We start from the raw sequence: 26,808 nt of genomic DNA, 5'->3' as shown, positions 1-26,808 counted from the left end.
GGAGCGAATTTGTCGAAGAAAAATAACATTTCTGTATTTTTTTACGTCCTCAAGAGTTTATATCAGGGGAGGATAAACCTTCACGAAATCCTGTGTTTACTGAGATACTCTCCAGTTGATCCTGGAAAAATATCTGTACAAACAATAACTTACTCACCTAATAGCATCTCCTGCTAAGAACTCATCTCAAAAATTGAAAATGTAGATCTATAAATAACCCCTCCATTTGGACAGACAAATACAGATAAATATCGTTTGTTGTAATGGATTTCAATTCTTTGCATTATTTATTAGCCGCGTCTAATGTATTCAAATTAGAAAAGGAGTAGATCCTATACAAATGGTCCCATGAATGGTACAATAATTCGTCTTGTTTAATTTTTTCCTCATGCGGGCTATAATTTCGTGTTATTGACTCCACAGAGGTCGGGAATATATTTCATGGAGGATTGTAGTTCTATTCCGTTTTGTCGAGTTTCATTTTCATTAAAATTATTTATTATTTTGACCAGAAAACCCTTATTCGATTTAATTTATGTTCAGCAACTTAGAAATCCTGAAACAAGAATAAAAACAGCAATTTGTCATCTTCCTAGGAGTTTCAATCCAATCTATCAATTATATCAGTCATTTAAATTCAATATTTTCAATAGTAAAGCCTCAAAGTGAATCCAAAAAATAATGAGCTGTATAGAAATGAACTAAGAAGCAAATGAAGTGAGATATCCAAAATAAACTGCTCCACAAGAGTTAGGGATATCGTATCCAATCGTTTTTAAAAGTATGTAATCTTCGAGAAAATCGCCATAAAATCATTTAAAACTCAATAACTACTTGAATCGATCCAATAAAAATCAGTATGAGACATTTCGTCAATCTGGTCGACTTTTTTCTGAAGTTTGGTTCTTTGCATATGCTTCATGAATGTTCTTATTTTGAAATGAAGTCAGTTTATCAACGGCTTCGATTTGAAACGAGTTTTCTGAAAATGCCAAGACGTAAATTAACAAAAGCTGAGGCTAATAGGGCTATCGGAATGCTACAGGGTGGCCTAACTCAGGTTGTTATGGCGGAAAGGCTCCAAGTCAGCCAGAGTGTGATATCTTGACTTTGGAATAGATTCAGGAAGATAGGTTCCGTGTTGGAAAGACCAAGGCTTGGTGGGCGACGAAAAACAACACCTGCTCAGGATCGTTTCATCACCGTTTCAGCGAGAAGAAACCCTACATCAAGGTAGGTAGAATGCTACGGAATACTCTTCAAAATGCAGATGGGGTCCAAGTTTCCATCGAAACCATGATACTACTTTTGAGAGAGGTGAATCTAGGTTCTAGACGTCCATTAAGAGGAGTTCTATGAACACGTGACCATAAGCGTCGAAGACTGGAATGGGCAAGGCAACATATCAATTGGAACGATCAATGGCGTAGTGTCATTTTCACTGATATGGTCGATTTTCAGATTCTCGAAGAATAAGGGTATAGACAATCCCACGCATTTTCAAGCTGCTATTGGTGAAACTTCTCAATTTTTAGACGATAACGCTAGACCGCACCGTGCAGCCATAGTTGAGAATGCGCGCGAGGAGCTTGGTATTCCACATTTAACAATACCTCCGCACTCACCACATTTGAATTGCATAGAGCATGCATGGGATATGCTCCAAAGAAGATAAGATAATCATCATCCTACCCCAGAATCCTTAAATGATCTGAGAGAGCTTCTGCCCCGTTTATGGAACCAAATTCCTCAATAAATGTTCAACAACCTCGTGTGTAGTATGCAAAGAAGATGTCAAGCTGTTATTGATGCCCGTGGAGGCCATACATTGTATTGATAGTCTTAAAATGCTTGAATTCTCTAGGAATAAAATTTCGTTATTTTACTCGATTTTTCTCAACCACCCTGTATACGCTGCAGACCTATAGGCTAGAATTCATTTGCAACTTGAAATCATATCAATATGAATATTCATCACAAAACTCTTATTTCAACTATATTTTTTCGATATTTAAGTCAATATCCCTAACTCATGTGGAGCAGTTTATTATGCCACAGCATTTCAGAAAAAGCCAACATCAGAGGAGAATCGTCGAAGTTATGGCTAGAATTTATGAGAAAAAAAAGGAGTATTTCCATGGAAACGCAATGTATTCGAAAAGTGGCAAAAACGTTTGGAGGTGTTGAGTCAACAATGAAACCAGATCAATAAAAATTATGTTTTACATTCACACCCAGTACAACAACAGGGGACTGAAAATATACCCTGGGCCAGTTGCATAGGTACGAGCATCTCTGGGTGAAAAACCAGCATAACCAAAGTAATGTCGATGTATAACAATTTGTCAAACTTGGGCAATTTTTCAGCTGTACCACTCTATTTGCTGCTGAGTTTGATTGGTGATAGAATAGTAGATATGTGTCGGATAACAATTACCATTCGGAATATTGAACCAGAAGCTCCCATCCCAGAAGGAAGTTTTTCAAACTTCCTCTCCACGAATATGCCGTCAAACAGATATCGAATACCACTTTTTGTCGAACGTTTGGATTTCACAACGCTATATGCGCTCGAAACGCGCTAAAACTTCTAATGGGAGAAATTTCAGCAGGCTTTCTCACGAACAAACAACACTTGTTTTCTATTACAACACCGAATAATGGTCGAACGCAGGAGATGAAAGACCAGAAAAAATTACAAATCATTCGCTGGACCATAATGTGGAATTCATTACGGTATAGCATAGGAAAGGAATTAAGCGAAATAATTATAGGAAATGGTCACGTTCATGTGTTATTACAAGTGAACCTAACTTATTGGATGGTTTAGAAATTTGATTATTTGTAGCTTGCAACAACAGAACGTTCTAACGAGAAGGTTAATTAGAATTTTTTTTGAGGAAAAGATTATGGATGAATGAGTTATGAAGAACAATAAAGATGTATCTTTGAACCAAATTTATTCACTAGACATCTTTTACTGGTCCACAATGTCGCAATTCTTACAAGTTCTTCATGAAAATCTGAAAATGTGAATAGACACATCGAAATTCGTATGGAATTCTTGTTAATCACAATTTTTTTATCTTGCATTTCGCTTTCTGAAGCCTTAACATTTTCAAGGAAATGTTCAGTGGTTTTAAGAACATTGTGACCCAGTAAAAAGTTTCTTGAGGGAGGCCAAAATATATAGAACTATGAGATTTCGGATATCATAAAACTCCTGTGGATTTTAGTATGACTGAATTCTGAGATAAGAAGGGAGGGCTGTTTTTAGGGGGAATAGAGAAGGGCTGCAATCAAAAATAGGGGGTCCACTTTTTTGTCACGAGAATCTGTTTGGATGTCGAAAATGAACCAACTACACTGCGCAAAAAAATTTCACGCACATCATGGTAATCTCAAATTTATTCTACAACTAAGGGTGTTCTCAATGATAATTATTTTTATCAGAATTATGCATGCATATGTTATCCACTTTCAACGGTTTTCTTCAATACAGATGTTTTTTCCCAGCAGGAATAGAAAAAGATGATATTATCAGATTTTGAATGTATTGGCTCCATTCTGAAATCGGTTGTTCTCGATCAATTCTAGTGGTCAATAGTTTTTCTTTCGTTTGATTTTCTACACTCGATCGCTATGCAACGCGAAACACGCAGTTTGACCCAAGAGGAATGTGCCCAAGCGGTAGTTTTGCGAGAAGAAGGGTGCACATACACAAAAATTGCAGGAAGGTTTGGAGTTTCCCATACAAGTGTGTCCAGAATATTGCAGCGATTCAGGGAGACAGGTATGAATGTCCGAAGACCAGGACAGGGTAGACCACTGGTAACAACTACCATTCAAGAACGTTACTTGAGAGTTTCTTCGTTGAAACAACGGTTTGCAACCGCTCGCCTCCTTCAAATTCAGCTTGAGCAAACTCATGAGGTGCAAATTAGCACTCAGACAATAAGATATCGCCTCAGAGGCCCAGCTCTTACCCCAGCCCATCGAAGGGCGCGTTTGGATTTTGCGGGAGAGCATATCCATTGGGAAGAGGCCGATTGGGAAAGATTTCTCTTCACAGATGAGTCTAGATTCTGCCTTTACCATTGTGATCGACATTCCCTTGTATACAGACGTCCACATGAAAGATATGCTCAGTGCAATTTCCTGAATACTACTGGTTTCGGGGGAGGATCGATTCTGGTATGGGGTGGAATATCTTTGACTGCTCGCACAGACCTAGTGCGCGCATCGTTCAGGAGTACCTTGAAGAGGTTGAAGTCTCTCGAATGGAATAGCCATCAAGAAGTCCAGATCTCAATCCGTATGAGCAGGTTTGGGACAACCTCAATAGAAGGCTGAGTTCAGAAAATCATCCAGCTACTCTTAATGACTTAGGAATCCAACTCGGAGAAATCTGGGAAGGATTAGATCAGAACATTTTAAGATCACTCATTTTGAGTATGAACCGTCGTTTCCGAGCTGTAATTAACGCAAGGGGTGGAAATACCAAGTATTAAATCACTTATCAGCATTTCAGTATTTTGAAAATAGTTCATTTCTCTTCTTTCACATAACATTCGGTGAAATCCTGAATTTTTTTTGCATTTAATGTGTCTTGTTTCGTTCAAAACCTTCCCGAGAGAACATAAAAAATAAGTTATAAAGTCAATGTAGAGTTAACTTTCATTTAAATTGAGATTATGAGAATGTGCGTTAATTTTTTCGCGCAGTGTATTTTTTCGATGTGAATCTTTCAATAGATACAGACGAATCTTTCAGTAGATACGAGGTAGCAAATAATTCATCGTCCTTTTAAAACATAATTTACATTGAAATATCCATGAAATTGAAGAAGAAGAATGAATGACCTTGATAAAATCAACAGATACTGAAGGTTTTTCATTCACTTTTATGCCCGATCGAAGAATCTGGGACCAATTCTGCTTAAAACTGATAAAAACAATTAATTAAATTTTATACCTCATTAATCACAGTATATTGACCTAATCCACAACGGCGATCGTAAAAATAATATCACGATGCTCCCTATATTGGCTGGGATATTGATGTAAACAAAATAAAAACAGATCTCGATTGGATCTCGTGAAAACGAAAACAATGAGCTATAAAATCTCAATTAGATGCATCAGGTAGCTGTGCACTACACTGAAATGATGAGCTAATGAATGACCTTGAAAAAAAAACGATTATTTACAAATTAAGTTATTATGTTGGGATTCTTCGAGATTTATATTTGGGAAGGTCTATCTCATCAAGAATTAGTTTTTTCTCAACAATTATTTAAAATGCTCGAAGTTTTTATGATTAATTGGATCAGATTGTAAACTTTGGCTTACAATGCCATTTTTATGCAAGTATTTTCAATTTTTTGGTACAAATACTCGTTGGAGTGTGTTGGTGAACCACATGACCTCATATATTCAGTAAAAACTACAGATTTTGGTGATTGCTCAAGTTTTACATGTGAGAAATAGTATAAATATTTGCGATGTGTATTTTCAACTAGAAAAACAACATGAATCACTGCAATCTCCGTGAAAGATTCTAAAATTGTGAAAGCCGAACCTCGTCCTATTTGAATCTTTTTTTCAAAGATCATCTCATATTTCGTACCATATTTTGAGGACGAATACGACCGTGAACTGCTCCTAAGCTAAGACCCATAACAGCCCAATTTTTCACTATCTCGAGGACATAAAAGTCGTTTTAGTCGCATCTTGACACGTCTTATCTGCCTCGTTATCTACGGAATTAAGAAACTACACAGATTTTGACTTATACCCATCGTTTCTCCTACAGATCGACCAAATAAGCCGCGATGACGTTTCGATGAATGTTAAAACTTCAAAAAACACCGACTTAGGTGTCGTATTACAAGGTAATGGAACTACTACAACTTTGATTAACGTCTCTTGGAAAACAGGGGGTTGTGTTCTTTGTATCCTTCAGGATTAAGATGCAGGTATAGGGTTTAGCTTGATCTTTCTTTATGGGGTGGAGATAGGTTTGATATTGAAATTGTCGTATATCTGAAGATTTTTATGCTTATTCCCACAGTAGGGCTTTATGTTCAGGGTTTGGTAATAGTGTAGGGTTAATCCAGTTGAACAAATTTGGATACAACCGAGATAATTCATCTTTCTCATTCAATTAAATTTTTTTGGATCTCCTATACCAAGTGAATCTATTATATTCGTATTCAAGCTATCTTTGTTTATGTTAAGGTGAAAAAATGCTTTAAAAATTTCGGTTTGAATTCATCTGTACAGGGTGAGTCTTTGACTCATACAAATATTTCAACAGTAGAAACACTTTTTTCCTTTTTTCCTATAACATTTTTTCTGATTCATCCCTGATAAAAAGCTATGGTCATTTTAAGTTTTCCTAATGAGCTGTGCCACTCGTGGAAATTATTCTTCAGAATAATAGGCTAAATCTGTGACCCCACATCTGTGGATCTTTTAAACAGAGTTGTATTCAGCCAAAGTTCCCAATTTTTCAATACTCTCAGATACTTTTCAATTTACTACATCAAATTACTGAAAAACGGCGCATTATACGAGAAAATATGGAGAATACATACTTTCATTTTGCAAAACGTTCAAATATTCCTTAGATAGCGTCCAACAGAATACCACCAATATTTTTTTATTGCATTCTCTTCTTCCATAATATGTCTCCTCAATTTCATTTCTGTCATGTATTCGAAGTTGTGGATCTTATATACAACTTTTATTTACCTACCTACATTACACTCATCCTCAGAAGAAATGACGTTGATCAGAGTGTTTGTGCAAAAATATGTCCATGACTGTCTTTTATAGCCTCTTATGATTTTATAGGGTAAGAAAACATAATTCCAATAAAACAATTAAAGATTTTATATGTCTTTCATGAATAATAATTAAAGACGTAATTAATCATCTGAATTAAAAATATTTAATTATTTGCAAAATGTCCTCGATGAATTTTATAGGATTCTTTTGTAGAATTAAAACTTTTATTTCATACATCCATTCATTATCCATTGCATTATAATCTGCCACCATAAATTATTTCACAAATTTTAAAAATAGATAAATGAAAAATATTCTCTCTACTCAGTTCTTCAAATTCCTTTCAAAGAGTTGAACTCGAAAATATTTTTCAACTTTAATCCCATTCGGATTCCGCACTGAATACTCTCAGAAGAACACTCATTATAATACCTGGAAAACAGCAAATACGACAACCTTGAGTGTCCACCTAACAAGCGAATGACACATTTGTAATTCTCGTTTACAATGATTTAAATATCAAATGGTTTGATACGATTCCATATCCACGTTTCACCGAAGAACACGCAGAGAGAATTTTGATCAGAGGAATTCGAAAAATTTCATTCCAGTGCAAGTGTTTACTACTACTACCTCGTTCCTTGAGGCAGTTGGAGATGAGAAAACAAGTTCAAGGTTACTATGGGCCTGACTGGGGGTTTATCAGAGGATTTCGAGTAATAAAAAGGAGCTAATGGGGGCTATAGAGATATTAGGATAATACGATAAATCTTATTACTTCCTCGGATCATTCTTCCACTGTCTTGTTCCACGTTTGTAACTTCTCAGATGTTGGTATATCGTTCAAGAAAAAGGAACTAAGCGATAAAATACCGATTACTCTTGGAATGAAGATTTTAAACGGTTTTTTACAACGATTTCTGAGACACAATCAGTGACTCAATATTACACTTGTTATTCCAGTTTTTTATTTTCGATCAGAATTTTACCTTGAGAGTCTTATTCTAGAGGTTAAAATATTAGAAAAACTGAATTACCTACCAATGCCTTCAAAAACAACCCCTGGTAAGTTGCATTTTCATCATGATCCCCAAAAACTGTCAAATTAAGAGGATATATTGAAAAATTCTTAGCCTACTATAAAACCAAACAAAATTTCAATGTCAGAATATTTTATTACTCAACATATTCTCCTCTTAATTGGATACATTTATTACAGCGAACCTGCAACGTCTCTAGACCTTTCCAAAAAAATGTCTTCTTGCTCTGCAAACCAGACCTCTTTTATTACCTTCTCGTTGGAAGAAAATTTACGTCCTTTTAAACTTTTTTTCAGTTGAGAAAGGAGATGATAGTCGGATGGAGCCCAATCTGGTGAATAAGGGGGGTGTCTAGTAATTCAAACCCTAAATCACGAATTTTTTGCATGGCAACATGAGATTTGTGTGCAGGGGCGTTGTCCTGCAAAAACAAAACATCTTTGGATAGCTCTCCGCGTCTTTTCTTTTTAATTTTTTCCTGTAGATTGGTCAGTAATGTCGAATAGTGATTTCCGGTTATTGTTCTACCCTTATCTAAAAAATCAATCATGATTACTCCATGGCAATCCTAAAAAACTGAAGCAAGAACTTTTCCAGCAGATTTTTGGACACGAAATTTCTTATGTCTCGGAGAACCAGAGTGTCGCCATTTCATCGATTGTTGCTTTGTTTCTGGATCGTAGAAATGTACCCAAGTCTCATCCATAGTAACAATTGGGTTTAGGAAGTCTACATCGTTTTCAAATCGAGCACAGATCGAACGCGATGCTTCTACCCTTGCACGCTTTTGGTCAACATTCAAACATTTGGGGATCCATTTTGCAGCAATTTTTCTCATGTCCAAATTGACGTGAACAATATGATGAACGCGTTCGAATGAAATATTCAGTTCTTCAGATATCCGTTTTAGCCCAATTCGACGGTCTGATAATATCATGTAATGAACTGCATCGATATTTTCGGAGACTGACATCTTCAATGGAAAATTTACCTCTTTTGAAGCTTGCAGTCCATTTTTTCACGGTCGCATACGAAAGACATTGATAACAAAGGGTATTAAGCCCATCTTCGTAACTCTGCTTACCTCTTAACCCTTTTAAATATAGGTATTTGATGATGGCTCGATACTGCAATTTTTCTATTTTCACAATTTCGATGGACATCTTTTTTCTTTCAATTTATTGCGTAACTCTGGTTTACTTTTTCGACCTGAAACTCCATACTCCACACTTCTAATGAGTTATTGTTCGTTGCTATGGTAACGTAATATTTTTTTATGCATAGAACTGTTCTAGGCTAACTAGATATCAATACATACTCTGTCTCAGTTTGACAAAAAAAGAACATAATTCATTATAAGTGGTTTTAACTTTTAGTTGAGTCCAAAGAGAACTTCTTAAAAATTCTTTCTTGCTTCCTTGGTGTATCATATCCGTTGAAAGCGAAACCATTTTCACTTTTCAAATCCCACCATTATCCATCCCAGAGTCAATGTTACGCACGGATTAAACAGCCAAGCTCGCGCTTTTGTAATACCCATTCTTTATCTCACACCGCCGATCTGTAATTTGTTGGCATCAGCCGATTCGCAACTCTAGCCAGCTAACAAGATTCTAATCGAGAATTGAAAGGTGTAGGTGGGGACATTGATTATGCTAATTAGAAGTGTGTTGAGATAGACGTTTATCTCCTCAAGATTGAATCGTTTCCTTTCATAATGGTGCTTAACGTACTGATGGTTCCCATGGTGTTAGATAACGAAACGCAAATGGGATTAACATTGATTTCAATTGTTCAGAATGCAGTGCGACATGTGAAAAATAGTGGATACTTTGGATTGAATACAGCTGAGGCTTATGGAACAGTATTAAGATTCAGAGTATTGAATATGAACACAATGGAAGGAAGAAGAACGTTCAACAGAAGGCCTGCAAGATCCCAGAACCTTCTAAATACCTTAGCTCTGCGGTTATAGTTTATTACCATTCTGAAATCTGAAAAGCAGTGTCCCAGAATTCAAATTTCGACTCTGATCTACTAGGTATCTAGGGTATCTTCAAGGAGTATATGTATTCATCTTCAATACTGACGCATTTCGTTTTTAAAGGTTTGAAAGCTCCTTCCTTGAACTGATGGAAGCATCTAATCAGGTACTTTTCGTTAAGAGTCCTGGTCTCGGCGCCAATTCAACTTTTTTTCGAAATGATCCATTCCTGGAGGATTCTTCCATAGTGTTTCTATTTTGGTTTCTTCCTTCTCCAGAGACTCTTTCCTACAGGTATATTTTCCTATACCACAGGAAGGCTCTGCGCCAGTAAGTGATGTTTATGCTCCCTTTCTGGCGAGTGTGTTGGCTTTGTCGTTTACTTTGATTCCAGCGTTCTTCTCAATGCTTGCTATTTTAATTCCTCTGCATCTAGTTGTAGTGGTTCTGCTTAAAATTGGTAAATATTCGACAATCCTACATTGTGCAACCTGTAGGGAGTTACACATAGCTGATCGAACGCCACGAAATTCATTGCTAATCTCCGGACAACACAGAACCCTTTATATTATGTCGACAACTTTAACAAATGGATCAGGCTTTTCTCACGCTAGCACCGATTGCCATTCCAAGCGCTAAAACAATGTAATCGGCATTTATAGGTCCAAGCGAAACAAACTGATTAGCTAATTCAATTACACGGCTGTTGGATTATACCTGGGCATTTGGTGATGGTTTCGCAAATTGATTGCTTTTCGTTTCGTGGAAAAGTGGTAGAAGGAAACATTCCGACTAAAAACTAGTGGAATGTGCCGAAGGAAAAAGCTACATACCAGATGTGATATGTCAGGATGGAATGAAAGAGCAAAGATTATATAAAGAGAATAAAGATGGGAAACGAAGCGACTAAAGTGATGTGAGCGCCATCTGTGTGTCAAGTGTGTTTTTAAGACGCCAGGACTGGTTTAAATATCAATTTGAGTGCTATTTGCAGAAACATATGAAGTTTTGTAAGATTTCAGATGGGCATCTTCTCTAGCTATGGCACACCACTGCCATATATCCAATCATCTCTATTGAATATTATTGAAAAAACCTTGTGCTCACTGCAAGTCTTGTTGTTTGTTTTCTAGTTCGACAGGAGGTATATGAAGTTAATTACAATAAGATTTTCTTCCTCCTTTTAATCAATCACAGCATATCAATGACCTAGTCTGTCAAACTGAATTCAAATCAGGCGAGATACAACCTCCCAAACATCTTTATCATTCGGAAATGCCTGTGGCAAGGAAGCAGACCTACCAAATCGACTACTTTCCATTTCACCGACAGTACTCTGCATCGCGAAACTGCCTAGGAATACCGACCTGTTCAAAATTAGTGATATAATCTAGCGATCTTACTTTCGTTGCACAAACTGGGTTGCCGGAAGACAAATCGGATTGGCAGACGATGACCTGAGATAAATTTGTACGCAACGTTTCTGTCTGCTCTCTTTTACGTGCGGACGGAGGTTTTGGTGAATCAGCGGTGTTTATTCTTGAAACGTCCTATTGTGGATCATGATTCATTAATTTGCCTTAGCGGTTGGTCACAGTGGCCGAAGCATATGTTAGGTCGTCGAAGAATATTAACATTTCGATGCAGTGGTATGGTTACTTCGAGTGTGTGTCTTAAATATTCATTTTTCTAATCATGAAAAATTGAACAAACATTCTACAGCACAAGATTTTGTGGAACTATACAGGGCATCCCAAATTTTGGGCTGTTTTTGGTACTTCTCGTGTAGATACCACCCGTATTTAAAATAAAGAAGTTATTTTTTTCCACCCTTAGTACAGGAGATAAAGAAAAGTTGGATATAGTGTCGTATTACCAGTAAAAAAGTACCTGTAGAAGGTTTTTATGGTTTTCAGATATTTTCGAAAATAAAGAAGTTATGACACAGTTTTGAAATCAACAAAATATCAAGATTTGGTTATATATTCAAGAGAAATGAAGATATCTTGGAACGGTTTCCATTAATAGACTTTTCACGAAAATCGAGCCCAGGACTTTTTTACCTATCTAATCTAGAAGAAGCAGAAACAGCCAAAATCAAGCAATTTGGGATAACCTGTACATACACATATGTTCAGTGAAACGACTCAGTCAACAGAATCACTTTTAAAATAGATCAGAAACTTTGTAGATCAATTAAAATAGATCAGAAACTTTGTAGATCAATTAAAATAGCTCTGTAGATCAAACTGGCATTCGCAGAGTTTCAAAAAGTGAGGCCTAAGAAAGGAATCAATCTAGTGGTGGGTAAATGCAGAGCTCCTAATAACTGAGGTCAAGAAATTGACCAATCTAATGGACATATAGCGAAAGAAATTAAGATTTCTTGACGTCAGCTTCGATAAGTAAATGAATAAATTAAAAAAAGTGGGACACAAAACAGCAAAAAAAATAAGTAGTAATTTTTTTTATTCCCCTAATTTTGCCGGAGTGTGTAATGTATGGAAAAATTATCTTAGGACTCATTTTCTTTTCGATGAAGTTTTATTGAGGATCAGTGTTTTTGCCGAATTTCATTTCTGAATTGTATCTCCTACCAGTCCTACTTCAAACCACCGAAAAATATGCAAAAATGCTTAAATGATGATGAAGTCACATAACTCCTTCATTTTATTGCTCATCATTTGAGATGTGGCTGCCATAAACAAGTTTCAAAAGAAATCCGACGTTTAGTCATTTAGTAACTCTACTCGTTATACTTTGATGTGGTGGAAATGAATGCTCTGACAGCATATTTCTGCAGCAAACTTCTCCGAAAGATCTGCCAGCATCAAACGGAAAAAAGCCGATAATACCAATAGGATATGAATCTTATCAGTTTTACCGCCATTAGTCAACACGATTCAATGACTAGGCCTCATGGCTTATCGCCAAAACGTTTTCCTAGTTCTGCGTAGATGTAAACGTTGGTCCATATAAGCGAGATCTTAGTCCTGGAAATATTTATTTATTTATTCGTGCACCAAAACATCGGTTGATTTCAAAAGAGTCCGATCGATAAAATGGATTGCCGACAAACTCAATTCGTCAATTGAGAACAAACCGTTTGTGTTAAATCTCCTCCGAAAGTCAAGTCTCCAATTTCACATCAGTTGCAATAACTTAAAAAGTTGGAAACGGCTAATTTTTTCATGAAACGCAAGGCTTTTGAGAGGAATTTTGCATTTTACGAGGATATATTGAAAAATTCTTAGCCTACTATAGAACCAAACAAAATTTCGATGTCAAAATATTTTATTACTGAACATATTCTCTTCTTAATTGGATACATTTATTACAGCGAACCTGCAACGTCTCTAGACCTTCAAAAAAAATGTTTTTTTTTTGTTCTGCAAGCCAGACTTCTACAGCTTTTATTACCTCCTCGTTGGAAGAAAATTTACGAACTTTTCAACTTTTTTTCAGTTGAGGAAAGAGATGATAGTCGGATGAAGCCAAATCTGGTGAATGAGGGGGTGTTCTAGTAATTCAAACTCTAAATCACGAATTTTTTGCATGGCAACATGAGATTTGTGTGCAGGGGCGTTGTCCTGCAAAAAACAAAACACCTTCGGATAGCTATCCGCGTCTTTTCTCTTTAATTTTCTTCCGTAGAGTGATCAGTAATGTTGAATAGTAATCTCCGGTTATTGTTCTACCCTTATCCAAAAAATCAATCATGATTACTCCATGGCAATCCCAAAAAACTAAAGCAAGAACTTTTCCAGCAGATTTTTGGACACGAAACTTCTCAGGTCTTGGAGAACCAGAGTGTCGCCATCCCATCGATTGTTGATTTGTTTCTGGATCGTAGAAATGTACCCAAGTCTCATCCATATTAACAATTAGGTTTAAGAATTCTATATCGTTTCAAATCGAGCACAGATCGAACGCGATGCTACTACCCTTGCATGCTTTTGGTCAACATTCAAACATTTGGGGATCCATTTTGCAGCAATTTTTCTCATGTCCAAATTGACGTGAACTATATCATGAACGCGTTCGTATGAAATATTGAGTGCTTCAGATATCCGTTTTAGCCCAATTCGACGGTCTGATAAAATCATGTATGAACTGCATTGATATTTTCGGAGTCTGACACAAAACTGGCTTTCCCGATCAGTCATCATCTTCAATAGAAAATTTACCTCTTTTGATGCTTGCAGTCCAATTTTTTACGGTCGCATACGAAGGACATTGATCACCAAGGGTAATAAGCATATCTTCGTAAATCTGCTTACCTCTTAACCCTTTTAAATACAGCTACTCGATAATCCAATTTTTCGATTTTCACAATTTCGGTGGACATCTTGTTTCTTCTTTTTTATACTCAGATCAAATCAGATCAGATTTGGCAAGTTCAGTGATTCACGTATGACCGGATTCTGAGATAAGAAGAAAAGATTATTTTTAGGGGACAAATACAGGGGGTTGTAACTCCGGAAGAGGGTGCTTCTGGGCAGAAACAAAAAAAATAGGGTTCTCCTAATTTTTTCATAAACTTTTTAGGGTTTTCACTTCCAATCTCTGAAACAAAATCAATTAAAAATAAAATCAACGATTTGCTCCTGCGTAAATTCTTGCAGAATCCTCAAAGAATAAATTTCAATCGATATCTTTCTCCTAATTTTGTCGTGAAAATCTGTAACCAAATTTTGTTCCTTCAATTTCCAACTGTATACAGGTTGAGTCGTAGATTTGTTCAAATATTTTTGGTATATTCTTGAGGTCAAAAGAAACACTTTATTCCTATACCATTTTTTCCAAATTTGCCCTGATAAGAAGATATAGCAATTTTAAGTTTTCATAATGAGCTGTGCCACCCTTGGAAAACCAAAATTACGTTCAGAATAACATGCTGAATCTATGGTACTACACATCTGTGGATCAGTGGATCTTTAAAACAGAGTTGAATTCAGCCATACTACCCAATTTTTCAAATTTCATAGATACTTTTTAATTATTGGACATCAAATTACTCGAAAACGGCTCATTATACGAGAAAATATATAAAGAATGCTTTTATTTTACAGAACGTTCAAATATTCTTTAGATAACGTGCAACTTAGTTTGAGTTGGGTTCTTTGAATTTTTGGTGTTTTTATGGTACATAATGATCATAATGAGAAAAATGGAAGACGTGGGTGATATCTTGTGTTCGGAAAAGTTAATCGAATAAATGGAAAACTATATTCCGGAATTCCTTTTATTCGATAAAGCCGTTTGTGAGATAGAACTGTATCATTTAAACCGAGCCGATTCGGTAAAAATTGTAAAGGAAAAATTGCTCTTTCTGACCACAACAATCTACTGTTAAAATATTAGTACGTGTTAAAGACTCGCCCTGTATACCAACAGTGAGTTTCGATTGAACTGCAATTTTGAACTTCTCAAACAGTGATGTACAATGGACAATAAAAATAAAAACATCTAACAATCTAAGAAGGTGTAGAAGGACCAAGAAATTATTTAATTTTTAATCCCGCCTTATAAGTCGGGATTATACCTAACTTTTGTCATAACCTTGTCGTGTTTTGTTCGAGGTACAATAATATTGCTACTATTAGTTTTGAATATAACGATTCTTTTGGGAAATTGTTGATTTTCCTTCCCTTATTCGACGTGAAACAATTAATGATCTGTTTGAGCATTTCTACCAGTCTGGAACATTCACTCCAAAGTTTCTGTAATTCTTCTGTTGTTAATTGAATTTATTCGTGAAATAATTGTTTTAAACCACTCTCTGGTTTTTCAGATGTTGACTATCAAGTCGATTCATCTTCAATTGAAGAGAAACTGTGGCGATATTTTCGTTAATACCCCGAAACAAGCCAACCACAAGTCAATCAAAGAAATGGATGCATTTAGGTGGACCAGCAAACGTATCATTTCCTCCATCGAAAATCCAAATTGCAATCCATAAGCTCATTTTTCGCTCGTCTTTATACCGTTATCCTGGACGTATCTTGGTCACATATACCTCTAATTAGGGTGCGACTGATGCAATATCCACTGAATTTTCATTGCAAAGAGTTCAAATCAATTATCAGCCTGCGAACGAACGGACTGCAGTCCAAATTGCATCTGATTTCGCAAAATAACCCACTTAACTCCCAAATTGTGCGTACGGTATACCAATTCCCATTCGGGGATTGCCCCAAAAATGCACGAATGCCTTTTGGGAATCGAACTTCTCGAGGAGAGTGACTCAGGTCACGTAGCCCGGGTTTTCGAGGAACCCATCTGTCATAAATTGGTATCTTAAGGTTTTGTCACGCACCCTTTCAACGAGGAGCAAGAAAATCACGTTTAAATACATCAACGCTGCTATCGATAATCCCAAAAAAGTTGAAATGGAAAAAGGTATCGTTTTCGACACAATCAGTAAACAAACAAGTTGCCTTTTCGAGATAGTGATGATGAAAGGTCTGGTTCTTCGGAAAGACGGTCGTAAATTAGACGCCTATTCCATATTTGTTGGGCGCCAATATTCAAACCGCATTTACCTGTTTGCCCAAGCAAGAAAATCAGTGGTGAAGTTTGGGATAGATTTCGGAAATAGTTCTGCATTACTCGGAAATATTAGACGTTAAAGCCGTTATTTTACAGCTACCCAATAAAGGGAGCAATACCTGAAGAGATGTAAATATAGATCTATAAAAGCCTAGAAAATGTGGAACTTTTTTTGGTTTGAAATGTAGTATAATCATCGAGTAGTAAATATACAGAATGAGACACGTACGAGTATTTTAACAGCAGATTCTTGAGGTCAAAACAAACACTTTTTTCTTTTAACATTTTTTCCGAATCGGCTGGGTTTAAAAGATACAGGCTGTTGAGAAACCATAAAATGAATGTTATTTTTAGTTCTATCTCACAAACGGTTGTATCGAATGAAATGAATTTCGGAATATAGTTTTTCATTCATTTGATGAATCTTTTTCGAACGCAAGATATCACCCACGTCTTCTAATTTTCTCATTATGACCATTAAGTACCATAAAAATACCAAAAATTCGAAGAACCCAACACTTGAAACTAAGTTGGACGCTATCTAATGAATATTTTAACTTATTGTGAAATAAAAGTATTCATATATTCTCATATAATGAACCGTTTTTGAGTAATTTGATGTTCAAAAATAGAAAATAACTGTGAAATTTGAGAAACTGGGTACTTTGGCTAAATACAACTTTGTTTAAAAGATCCACAGATGTGTAGTACCATAGATTCAGCATGTTAATGCTGAATGCAACTCTCTTTAAGATCCACAGATGTGTAGTGTCACAGATTTAGCTAGATATTCTGAAGGTAATTTTGTTTTTCAAGGAGTAGTTCACCTCATTATTAAAACTTAAGTAATGGCTATATCTTTTATCAGGACCGAATCGAAAAAAATTGTTTCTTTTGACATCAAGCATCTACTGTAAAAATATTTGTACGAGTCAAAGACTCACCCTGTATACTCAATGGTACAGTCTGAGTTTAACATATTTCCCATTTTTTTCAACACCAAAGTTATCTATTCATTAACTGAATCTGAAAATAGTAGTCCTGTTCAACAGTTTCTTTGCTTGGATATTGCTGTTCTAGCCTTAGAAATAATAAATGTTCAGCATAGTAGGAATATCAGGTGATATCCTTATTAAATCTAGGAAACTCAGTATCATCATTTTTCACATGTATATGAGATTTTGTGCGATCTGAACTATAACTGAACCTCGTTAAATTTGGATATCAATTTTCGAGCTCATAGTAGAAGAAAAATAATTTTGTTTCGAAATTCCCATCAATTTTTCGGAGAAATTCATTTTCTTCTCACAGTTTTCAGGTTAACTAGATCACTAATTTCCAATCTCCAGGTTTCTAATATAGGAAACAGAAATGATCGATCATTTATTCCAGATCTTGCCTTTGTCTTGATCATCAATAAATTCATTGGAATATGTGGATCCCCACACGGCACACACTAACACGTCCACATTGTCCAAAATGTCATTAAGATTAATGTTTTTTGATAATGGTTAATAGAAAAATAGTAACCTGATGAGTGTGGCAGTAACCTGAAAGATGATATGGTTTCTAAGGGGAAATTTGATAGTCAAATTCTAGTTGGAATATCTTCATTATATCATACAGAATTTCTTCGTGAAATGAGAGAAGGTTAGAGACTGCCTGTTTGATGAACCGTCATAAGATTAAGATGAAAGTAATGGATAAGAGGAGCTACTTAATTTCGATAGATAGGCACAGCATCAAAAATTTGAATACCTAGAATTGAAAGTGTAGAATATCTGATAAAGCTTTTTTTTTCTATGCTTTTAATTAACTCATTCCAACTCTCCCAAAAACATTTTGCATGGTGGAGATATAGGTACTTACAAAATAAACACTTAGCTGAAATACAACATTTTGATTCTACTACAAATTTACAATCGCCTTGACACACTTGTAACGATCTTGAAAATTCACAAATAAGGTCTATCTTTTTTGGACGAAAAATTAATACTTTTTTGAATAGAAAATCAACAACATAACTACTAAATACTTTTGAAATGTATCTTATATATTCTCGAGGTAAATTCCACTTTGCCTCTTTCACTATTTTCGCTTTGTTCCATTATCGATGGATATTTTGAAGAGATATTTTAGTGTCAGATAGTACTCGATACAATATTCAAAATCAAGGGGTGTTCTGTTAGGAGGTTGAAGTTACGGGGATGTATTCCCCCTCGAAATTGACGGATCCGAGCAATTTTCCATATTTCAATTTCAAAATAGGAAAATCGAGCTAAAGTTCTCGTTGGACCACCCTGTATGTCATATTCCACTTAATCTGCCTCTAACCTGACCTTTAATTAGAAGTTCAAAGTGCTTTTAAAATTCCGTTAGACTTTCTATCATAAAAATAGTAATTGTAACGCTTTTAAACACGGCGAGGAAAATAGGAAATATACGAAATACCATAATCTGCATCGTATAATCATGACATTATGTATAAATATACAGGCGTAGATTTAAATAGTAGCACGACAAAATTCTCCGCAATAGAACAGTGACGTATTGAATTGTTCAGGTCACAATGAAATCTTTATTACAGCTTTTTCCTCACAGGATACTGGTTCTTCCTGTTTATAATAATTATTTTTATTATTATGTCATTATATAAAGTTGGTTGAGTGAGTGTTGCGCATCAAATATAGGAAATCCACTGGTGTTTTTGTCCTCTTGTAGATTATAGGATACTTTCTAAAAAACATATTTTTGAAAGGTCATGGCATCCTTAATTGAAATATTTCATTGACTTAGCTTAATAAAACTTATAAATCGAAAACATTGGAACAAAATATCCTTGTTCGATAATGCTCAATCAAAGTGCGACTTGTTTTTTTATGCATCCAATGTGGAAATTCATTTTTTGCATATTTTGCCTACGGGATAATTGAAGAATGGATAATTAAAAACAATTCAACTCCTCCAAGGCACTCCCCTACGATATTTCCTAATAATATTCCTAATAATATAAGGAACTTCCCACAGTTTTACCAAAATAGAGCTCCTCATTGTGTCAACAACAAACGTGTCATCCACCTTCTAAACTTATTATAGTCGCCCACAGCTGATCAGATAATCTCACTGATTAATAGTTTCGTTAATGTCAATTTAAATTTACAGCAGCAATTTTGAAATGCCTGATGGTTGGTTATGATGTTACTAAATAATTTAAATCAGATTTCAGAGGTTTCAGAATTTTCATTCACAATAATAAAGTAAAGAAAAAAATATTATTTGATTTCTTCAGTTGTCTCCGTAAATAAATGAGAATTATTATCCAAAATTGAATTTGAATTTGTAAAATTTCAATTATGAATTTGCGTTGATTGATTGCCTGTCCCATTTTTCCAGTACTGCCCTGACAATTATTATCTCCTGAAATAGCACTGCGTTAACTGGAGGACATTAACCATCTCCAATGTCGTGTTCATTTGTGGTTTATTACAAACTTCATCACGGGATTTGTTTATTCATTGAAGCTTCAGATAACAGCAACATTGGTAACAGTAGCAAAAACAGATGTATTCTGTAATTGAAAAGAAGTTGATGTGACATCAAGAATTTGTTATGATAATTATTTTCTCGAGATTATAATCCTGATAATTCAATCAATATTAAATAGAACACTCTTGTCACTCCTGAAAAACAGAATGTTCATCGATACAGTCTCAAATTTTCTTTTGAGATCTACTTCAGTATGTTCTCCTTTATGTGAACTGACTATAAAAACTTAATATTAGATTGAGTTTGGTGTGCTTTCAGTGATTCTCATTTCCTGCCGAGTAAAACTTAAAAATGAATCGAAAATCTTGAAGATAACATCATTCAGAATGCTACATTCAACTTTCACAACTAACAAGAAGGAAGCTAATATTTCATAGCTCCCAAACATTCCACAACGAATTGAAACATCCATCAGCTGGTTAGATCAAAGCTACCTACTGCATCTGTTTCTGAAACAGTCTCAAGTAGAACTTTATGGAGTACCTATCTTTGCCCACGCAAAGAATCCACTGCCTCTTAATGAGATCATTTATATTATATGGTTCAGTTCGAGCTTCTGACCTCCATTCCAGTCATTTCTTGTGCACTCTAATTGATGTCTTGTCCGGAGTTATAACATAACTCTGAATAGTATATCCACATCTTTCTTGTTTTCACATCATTCGTTCCATTTTGTGACCTTCAGACGAATATTTCTCTACCATTGGGAACGGTGTTAATTTTTTTTGTTCTCGATCGTAAATAAACTTTTATTCTGTGGTGATGGTATTGACACTTTCAATCCTTCACCAAAAAATAAAGGTCATTAGCAATTCTTACTATATAGGTATATGAGAATTTCAATCTGTACTTCTGTATCTCTGATAACACGTCAATATAGTGATTTATATAACCAATTATACACTGCGCAAAAATATTAACGCACATTCTGAAAATCTCAATTTTAATGAAAGTTAACTCTACACTGACTTTATAACTTATTTTTTATGTTCTCTCGGGAAGGTTTTGAACGAAACAAGACACATTAAATGGAAAAAAATTCAGGATTTCACCGAATCTCATGTGAAAGAAGAGAAACGAACAATTTTCAAAATACTGAAATACTGATAAGTGATTTATTACTTGGTATTTCCACCCCTTGCGTTAATTACAGCTCGGCAACGACGGTTCATACTCAAAATGAGTGATCTTAAAATGTTCTGATCTAATCCTTCCCAGATTTCTCCGAGTTGGATTCCTAAGTCATTCAGAGTAGCTGGATGATTTTCTGAACTTCTCAGCCTTTTATTGAGGTTGTCCCAAACCTGCTCAATCGGATTGAGATCTGGACTTCTTGCTGGCCATTCCATTCGAGAGACTTCAACCTCTTCAAGGTACTCCTGAACGATGTGCGCACGATGGGGTCTGGCATTATCGTCCATAAAAATGAAATTTTCACCAATGTATGGGGCAAATGGCACTACATGCTCTTCAAGAATGTTCCTTATATACTTATTAGCATTCATAGCTCCATTATCAACGACCACTAGGTCTGTGCGAGCAGTCAAAGATATTCCATCCCATACCATAATAGATCATCCCCCGAAACCAGTAGTATTCAGGAAATTGCACTGAGCATATCTTTCATGTGGACGTCTGTCTACAAGGGAACGTCGATCACAATGGTAGAGGCAGAATCTAGACTCATCTGTGAAGAGAAATCTTTCCCAATCGGCCTCTTCCCAATGGATATGCTCTCTCGCAAAATCCAAACGCGCCCTTCGATGGGCTGGGGTAAGAGCTGGGCCTCTTGCCGCGACACAAGGCCTTAAATCATATTCTCTGAGGCGATTTCTTATTGTCTGAGTGCTAATTTGCACCTCATGAGTTTGCTCAAGCTGAATTTGAAGGAAGCGAGCGGTTGCAAACCGTTGTCTCAACGATGAAACTCTCAAGTAACGTTCTTGAATGGCAGTTGTTACCCGTGGTCTACCCTGTCCTGGTCTTCGGACATTCATACCTGTCTCCCAGAATCGCTGCAAACATTCTGGACACACTTGTATGGGAAACTCCAAACCTTTCTGCAATTCTTGTGTATGTCCACCCTTCTTCTCGCAAAACTACCGCTTGGGCACATTCCTCTTGGGTCAAATTGCGTGTTTCGCGTTGCATAGCGATCGAGTGTAGAAAATCAAACGAAAGAAAAACTATTGATCTCCAGAATTGATCGAGAACAACTGATTTTAGAATGGAGCCAATACATTCAAAATCTGATAATATCATCTTTTTTTATTCCTGCTGGGAAAAAACATCTGTATTGAAGAAAACCGTTGAAAGTGGATAACATATGCATGCATAATTCTGATAAAAATAATTATCATTGAGAACACCTTCAGTTGTAGAATAAATTTGAGATTTCCATAATGTGCGTTAATTTTCTTGCGCAGTGTAACTACAATATCACCATTCAACAAGATTATTAATTTTGAGGCTACAAAAACCAGAAAACCAAATTCTCCTTTCTACTTGTTTTTATCCAAAAGTAATAGAACAGTGCTCGATAAACCTACATCTGAAGGTATTACAGAACGACCTGCATATATTAATATAGGACTTATTCCGTAAAACGTAAAAGTGTGCTGTGAAGAAACAAAAACAACTCACATCCGTTCAAAATGGAACCTTGAGTAGATCCTTAATTGAACAGTAAATCTGTTTTTCCTTCATTTGCATGCAATTTTCCCTATAAACGATTAAACGATAAATATACCATTATTCTTGTTCTATATTTTTATGCGGTTGGTTATTGTAACAGGTTTTTCCCCGAAGCAAATACATAGACAATGAAATAATGGATAGGTGTTATTAGTTTTAATCACTTTTCGCCAGGTATAGCCTTTAGTATCATAAATATTAATTATATCGATAATTGTGGATATTTATTTATAGACCACGTATATTGTGCCTATTTAATTGTTAGGTTGGCTCAAAAAGGAGTAGCAAGTTCCGAAGAAAGTGTTTTCTATTGAAATACGTTTTTTTTATCACTCATTAATAACATTCAATATACATATCGGTGACTGATGATTTAGTTCTGACAAAGTAAGTAATCAGTCATTTATCGAATTGTCACCTAGAATCTAGAAAATTTATAAAAAAAAGAAAACACTAAAATCGGGATTAAAGCATTTCTTGTTTGTTCTTTGACATCTCTCCTCAAATACTGAACCTGCTAATTAGTATAGCAGAATCCCCATCTGGACCACGAGACCACATGTTCCAACAAGTGCATAAAAATTCCACTTGTACCCACAAATTCCCCAATATGTCCTAAAAGAAACATGATATCCTATATCTTTCCTTCGTTCCACACGAATCTACGATGAAATGACAGACTTTTACATCACGTTAACAGAAGAATAAAAATAGCTAAGGTTTAGAGTGTGTAGGGGTATTTCATCATTTCTGGAGGGCGAACAGATTGGTGCACGTGCAACCGTCGACTTTCTGGTGTGAAAAACAAGGACTACATCACGGAAATTTATGTTTGTTTTCTCATTTGAAACTCGAGGAATTGGGGATAGTTTCAATTTGCATGTTTTTGTTCAATATGGGACCTTTAAGGGGGTGGTCTAACGATAAATCAGTGAGGTTCAAGCAGAATGGTCAACGTTCCGAGGGATGTCTTGTGAAACAGGAGATTTACAGATTAAAATATGTAACACTAGTATCGTGAACATAAATTAAGATTTCGTTGAATTTGGTAGAGGTTCGATGGTCGGTATTTCTGAGATTTAAATCCCCATATTCTATCTTTCCAAATTTATAATTATTGCTGACAAATAATTTCGCCACTGCCTCTTTTTATTTGCTTTTTTTTATCTATTTATTTAAATTTCACCGGTTTTTGTGGAGTAAAAAATAAAAATACAACGATAAAATAAAGAACTAATAAGTAGAATTTATTACACTTCTTTCTACACCTAAAACTATCAATCCTTACATTTCAACAAAATTAATAAAGAATAATAAAAGAGCAACGCACAAAATTACTAATTTTAATAGAATTACCCCAGTTACCAAGGCATCCTCAGCAACAGAAGGTTAATCTATTTCTGGCACAAAAAGTTAGAGTTGCCATTCAAAAACTCAAACTACTTCCTCGTAGAGGGTGTATGAAAAACTCCTCAATTTTACATGAAAAGTTTCTTAATTAATTAATAATATAAAACAATAATCATACACAGAATAAGTTATTGAGACATATTTGTTATAGTTCCCTATTTTCCTTATAAAGTAGTTTTCTAAACAATCTTTTTACTGCGATTGGGAATATTAAAACCTATTATTCTCTTCGTAGATGGATGAAGGACAAAAAAGGCATGATGATTATCTAGTAGGTGTAACTGTATAATTTAGGGCTTGTTTCCAATTTGCATGTTTTATATACGAGGCAGGCATCCACTAGGGTGGTCCTGTAAATTATGACAGTTACTACCGAAAGAACCTTGCGATTCTGATAAGGATTGGGTCAAGATTCAGGTCCAAGAAGCTCGTAAATATTTCAGTACAAAAGGACAACAATGAATTATCAAAAAATATATATATCATATCCCTGAAGAATTATGGATTTTATTCTAAATGGTGGTTTAAAAGCCAAAGAAACTATGGAAATTATCGAACGATTTCCATTCGAAAGTTTTCGAAGATGTTCAATCATTGAAAAATTCATTAAACAATTGGAATTTTTTTTTCAACTGATGAAGTGTCTCAAAGGATTAAAAATCCATTCAATTCGTAAAAGATAAGGGAAAAGTTTGAGATTCTTTCGAATATTCAAATTTGAAATTCGTGTAATACGTCATCGAAAAGTTGGAGGGGGATCTTGATGTAAAATGTTGATAACAACTGAATTTGAATTTGTTAATCAATTAATTGAAGCATATATATATATATGTTTATTTGAATTGAAATTTGTAGATATTTGATGTAAATTTTAATCAATGTTCGCTTCAAATAAACTTCATCTATCCATCTATATATCACTTGAAAATCACATATCTCATAAACATTATAAGAGTATAATCTTTTAACTAATAGTTATTTCGAATATAGCTATCCTTGAACCAGAGAATTATTGAGTAATTTTTCAATTTTAAATGTCCTTAAACGTGTGTGCCGATACAACAAAAATCAATATTTGATATCAGCATTCTTTCGACCTATCCCAAAACATGTGAAAGTTCAAACAGGCGTGAAAATCCATTCATGAATTGGAAGTGGTCAATTTGATTCAGAAAAATACAATGGAAGAGATCGACAAATTATTTCTTAATCGTTCATTGTCAAGCCCAAGAATTGAATTGTCTTCATTCTATTAGAGCAGGTTTTTATTTCATTTCATACTACAGTGAATGCAATTGGTTCATTGAACCGTCCCATCTTGTCCTTTGTTTTTCTATATTACTTTCAGCTTTCTATTTGTAGTAAATACAATTTTTTTTCGAAACTGCAATTCATATGAGTACGAATGGAGGATTAAACTAATCGTGGAGTTCTATTGTTGCAATTTTTAATTTTATCCACTGATGATATGATGCAATCACATGGAATTAATACGAATCATTGTTGCAAACAATGGCAAAGATAATTATTGGATTGGTATTGAATTATATTTTATTAAAAATCGAGAAATTCTAATAAACGTTATCAGTTACAATCGATCGCTCGGTGATCTAACTGCAATCTCTCTTATGAAATTGATAAGTAATCCTTAACGTGGCATCTGTAATTTACTCTCTCTTCACTGGCTTTCCTTCTACTCTACAAGGTGAAATATATCGTATTGTATATTAGTCACGCCAATATCGGCTTGGCCTTTGAAAAAGTATGTGTTTTCAAGAAAAATACGAGTGAACTGAACTCAGGCATTATTCCTTCAGAAGACATGCTGCAAAGAAATGAATTCAATACAACCAATATAATAAACAGAAAACTGACAGCTTTGGAATTTGAACTGCATGAAGTTGATAACATTCTTGTGATTTGCCAACGTGAATCACCCTCTATAAATATCATTTTTTTGCAGGGGAACTGTTGGTCAAATGCGGCCACGAAAAAAACTGGTGGCCAAGAAAAGTCACTGTCAGAGGGGGACATCTGGTTGTGTCCTCCCGAAGAACAGATGATTCTCTACCCACTCTGAGGCTGCCACTGAGGCAGCTGAGTCTACAAGCTGGACCACTTGTTAACAGTCTTGCGCTCACCAAAGGACCAATCATTGTTCTCACCATACAGGTAAAATATAACATTAAAAAAAATATCTTTGAAGAAATAGCGATAAATACGTATACGAGCAATAATTGATTACAGATTCGAATATACAGGGTGTGCAAAATTCGATGGGATTGAATGGCAGCATACAGTTCATTATCATATTATCAATGAAATGACCTGCCAACTAGACCGAAATAGTTTTTGAGTTTTTTTATTGGAAGAACAATCAGAGATACGACGTATGTTATATATTCTGAATCAGAAAAAAATATGGGACTGGAATATGTAAGAATAACGCAGGGTTTACATTTAAAAAATAAAAGTTATCACAATATCACTGAAGTGGCGGACTAAAAAGAATCTTTAACTACGTCACCGCATTCTACATATAAAAATATCTCTAGAAGGTAACATTTGTTTTTCGATATCACTGATACTTTACGAAATAGAGGCACTAGTACGAAGAGTCCAAAAATGAATTTTCACTTATAACTTGAAAACAAAAGAAGATAGAGGAAATCTGCTTTGACCATTAACAATCTTTTGAAAATTGAGGTCGGAAACATGCCATCCATTTTTCCCTAGCTCTTACACTTACAGAGCTACCATTTAATCCCTTCGAATTTTGCTTACCCTGTAA

At 35.2% G+C, this 26,808-nt stretch overlaps 1 protein-coding gene across 1 annotated transcript in view; it reads left to right on the top strand.

The window, feature by feature from the left end:
- Positions 1 to 26,808, top strand: part of LOC123317166 — a 53,601-nt gene that overhangs the window by 22,747 nt on the left and 4,046 nt on the right. The window contains exon 2 of the mRNA XM_044903556.1: positions 25,981 to 26,189. Coding sequence (XP_044759491.1) covers positions 25,981 to 26,189 — 209 coding nt within the window. The remainder of the gene's footprint in view (positions 1 to 25,980; positions 26,190 to 26,808) is intronic.

The sequence above is a fragment of the Coccinella septempunctata genome, chromosome 7 (genome assembly GCF_907165205.1).
Source record: "Coccinella septempunctata chromosome 7, icCocSept1.1, whole genome shotgun sequence".
Lineage (NCBI taxonomy): Eukaryota > Metazoa > Arthropoda > Insecta > Coleoptera > Coccinellidae > Coccinella > Coccinella septempunctata.
The sequence above is the reverse complement of the archived record's forward strand: the minus strand, read 5'-3'. Positions and strand labels throughout refer to the sequence as shown.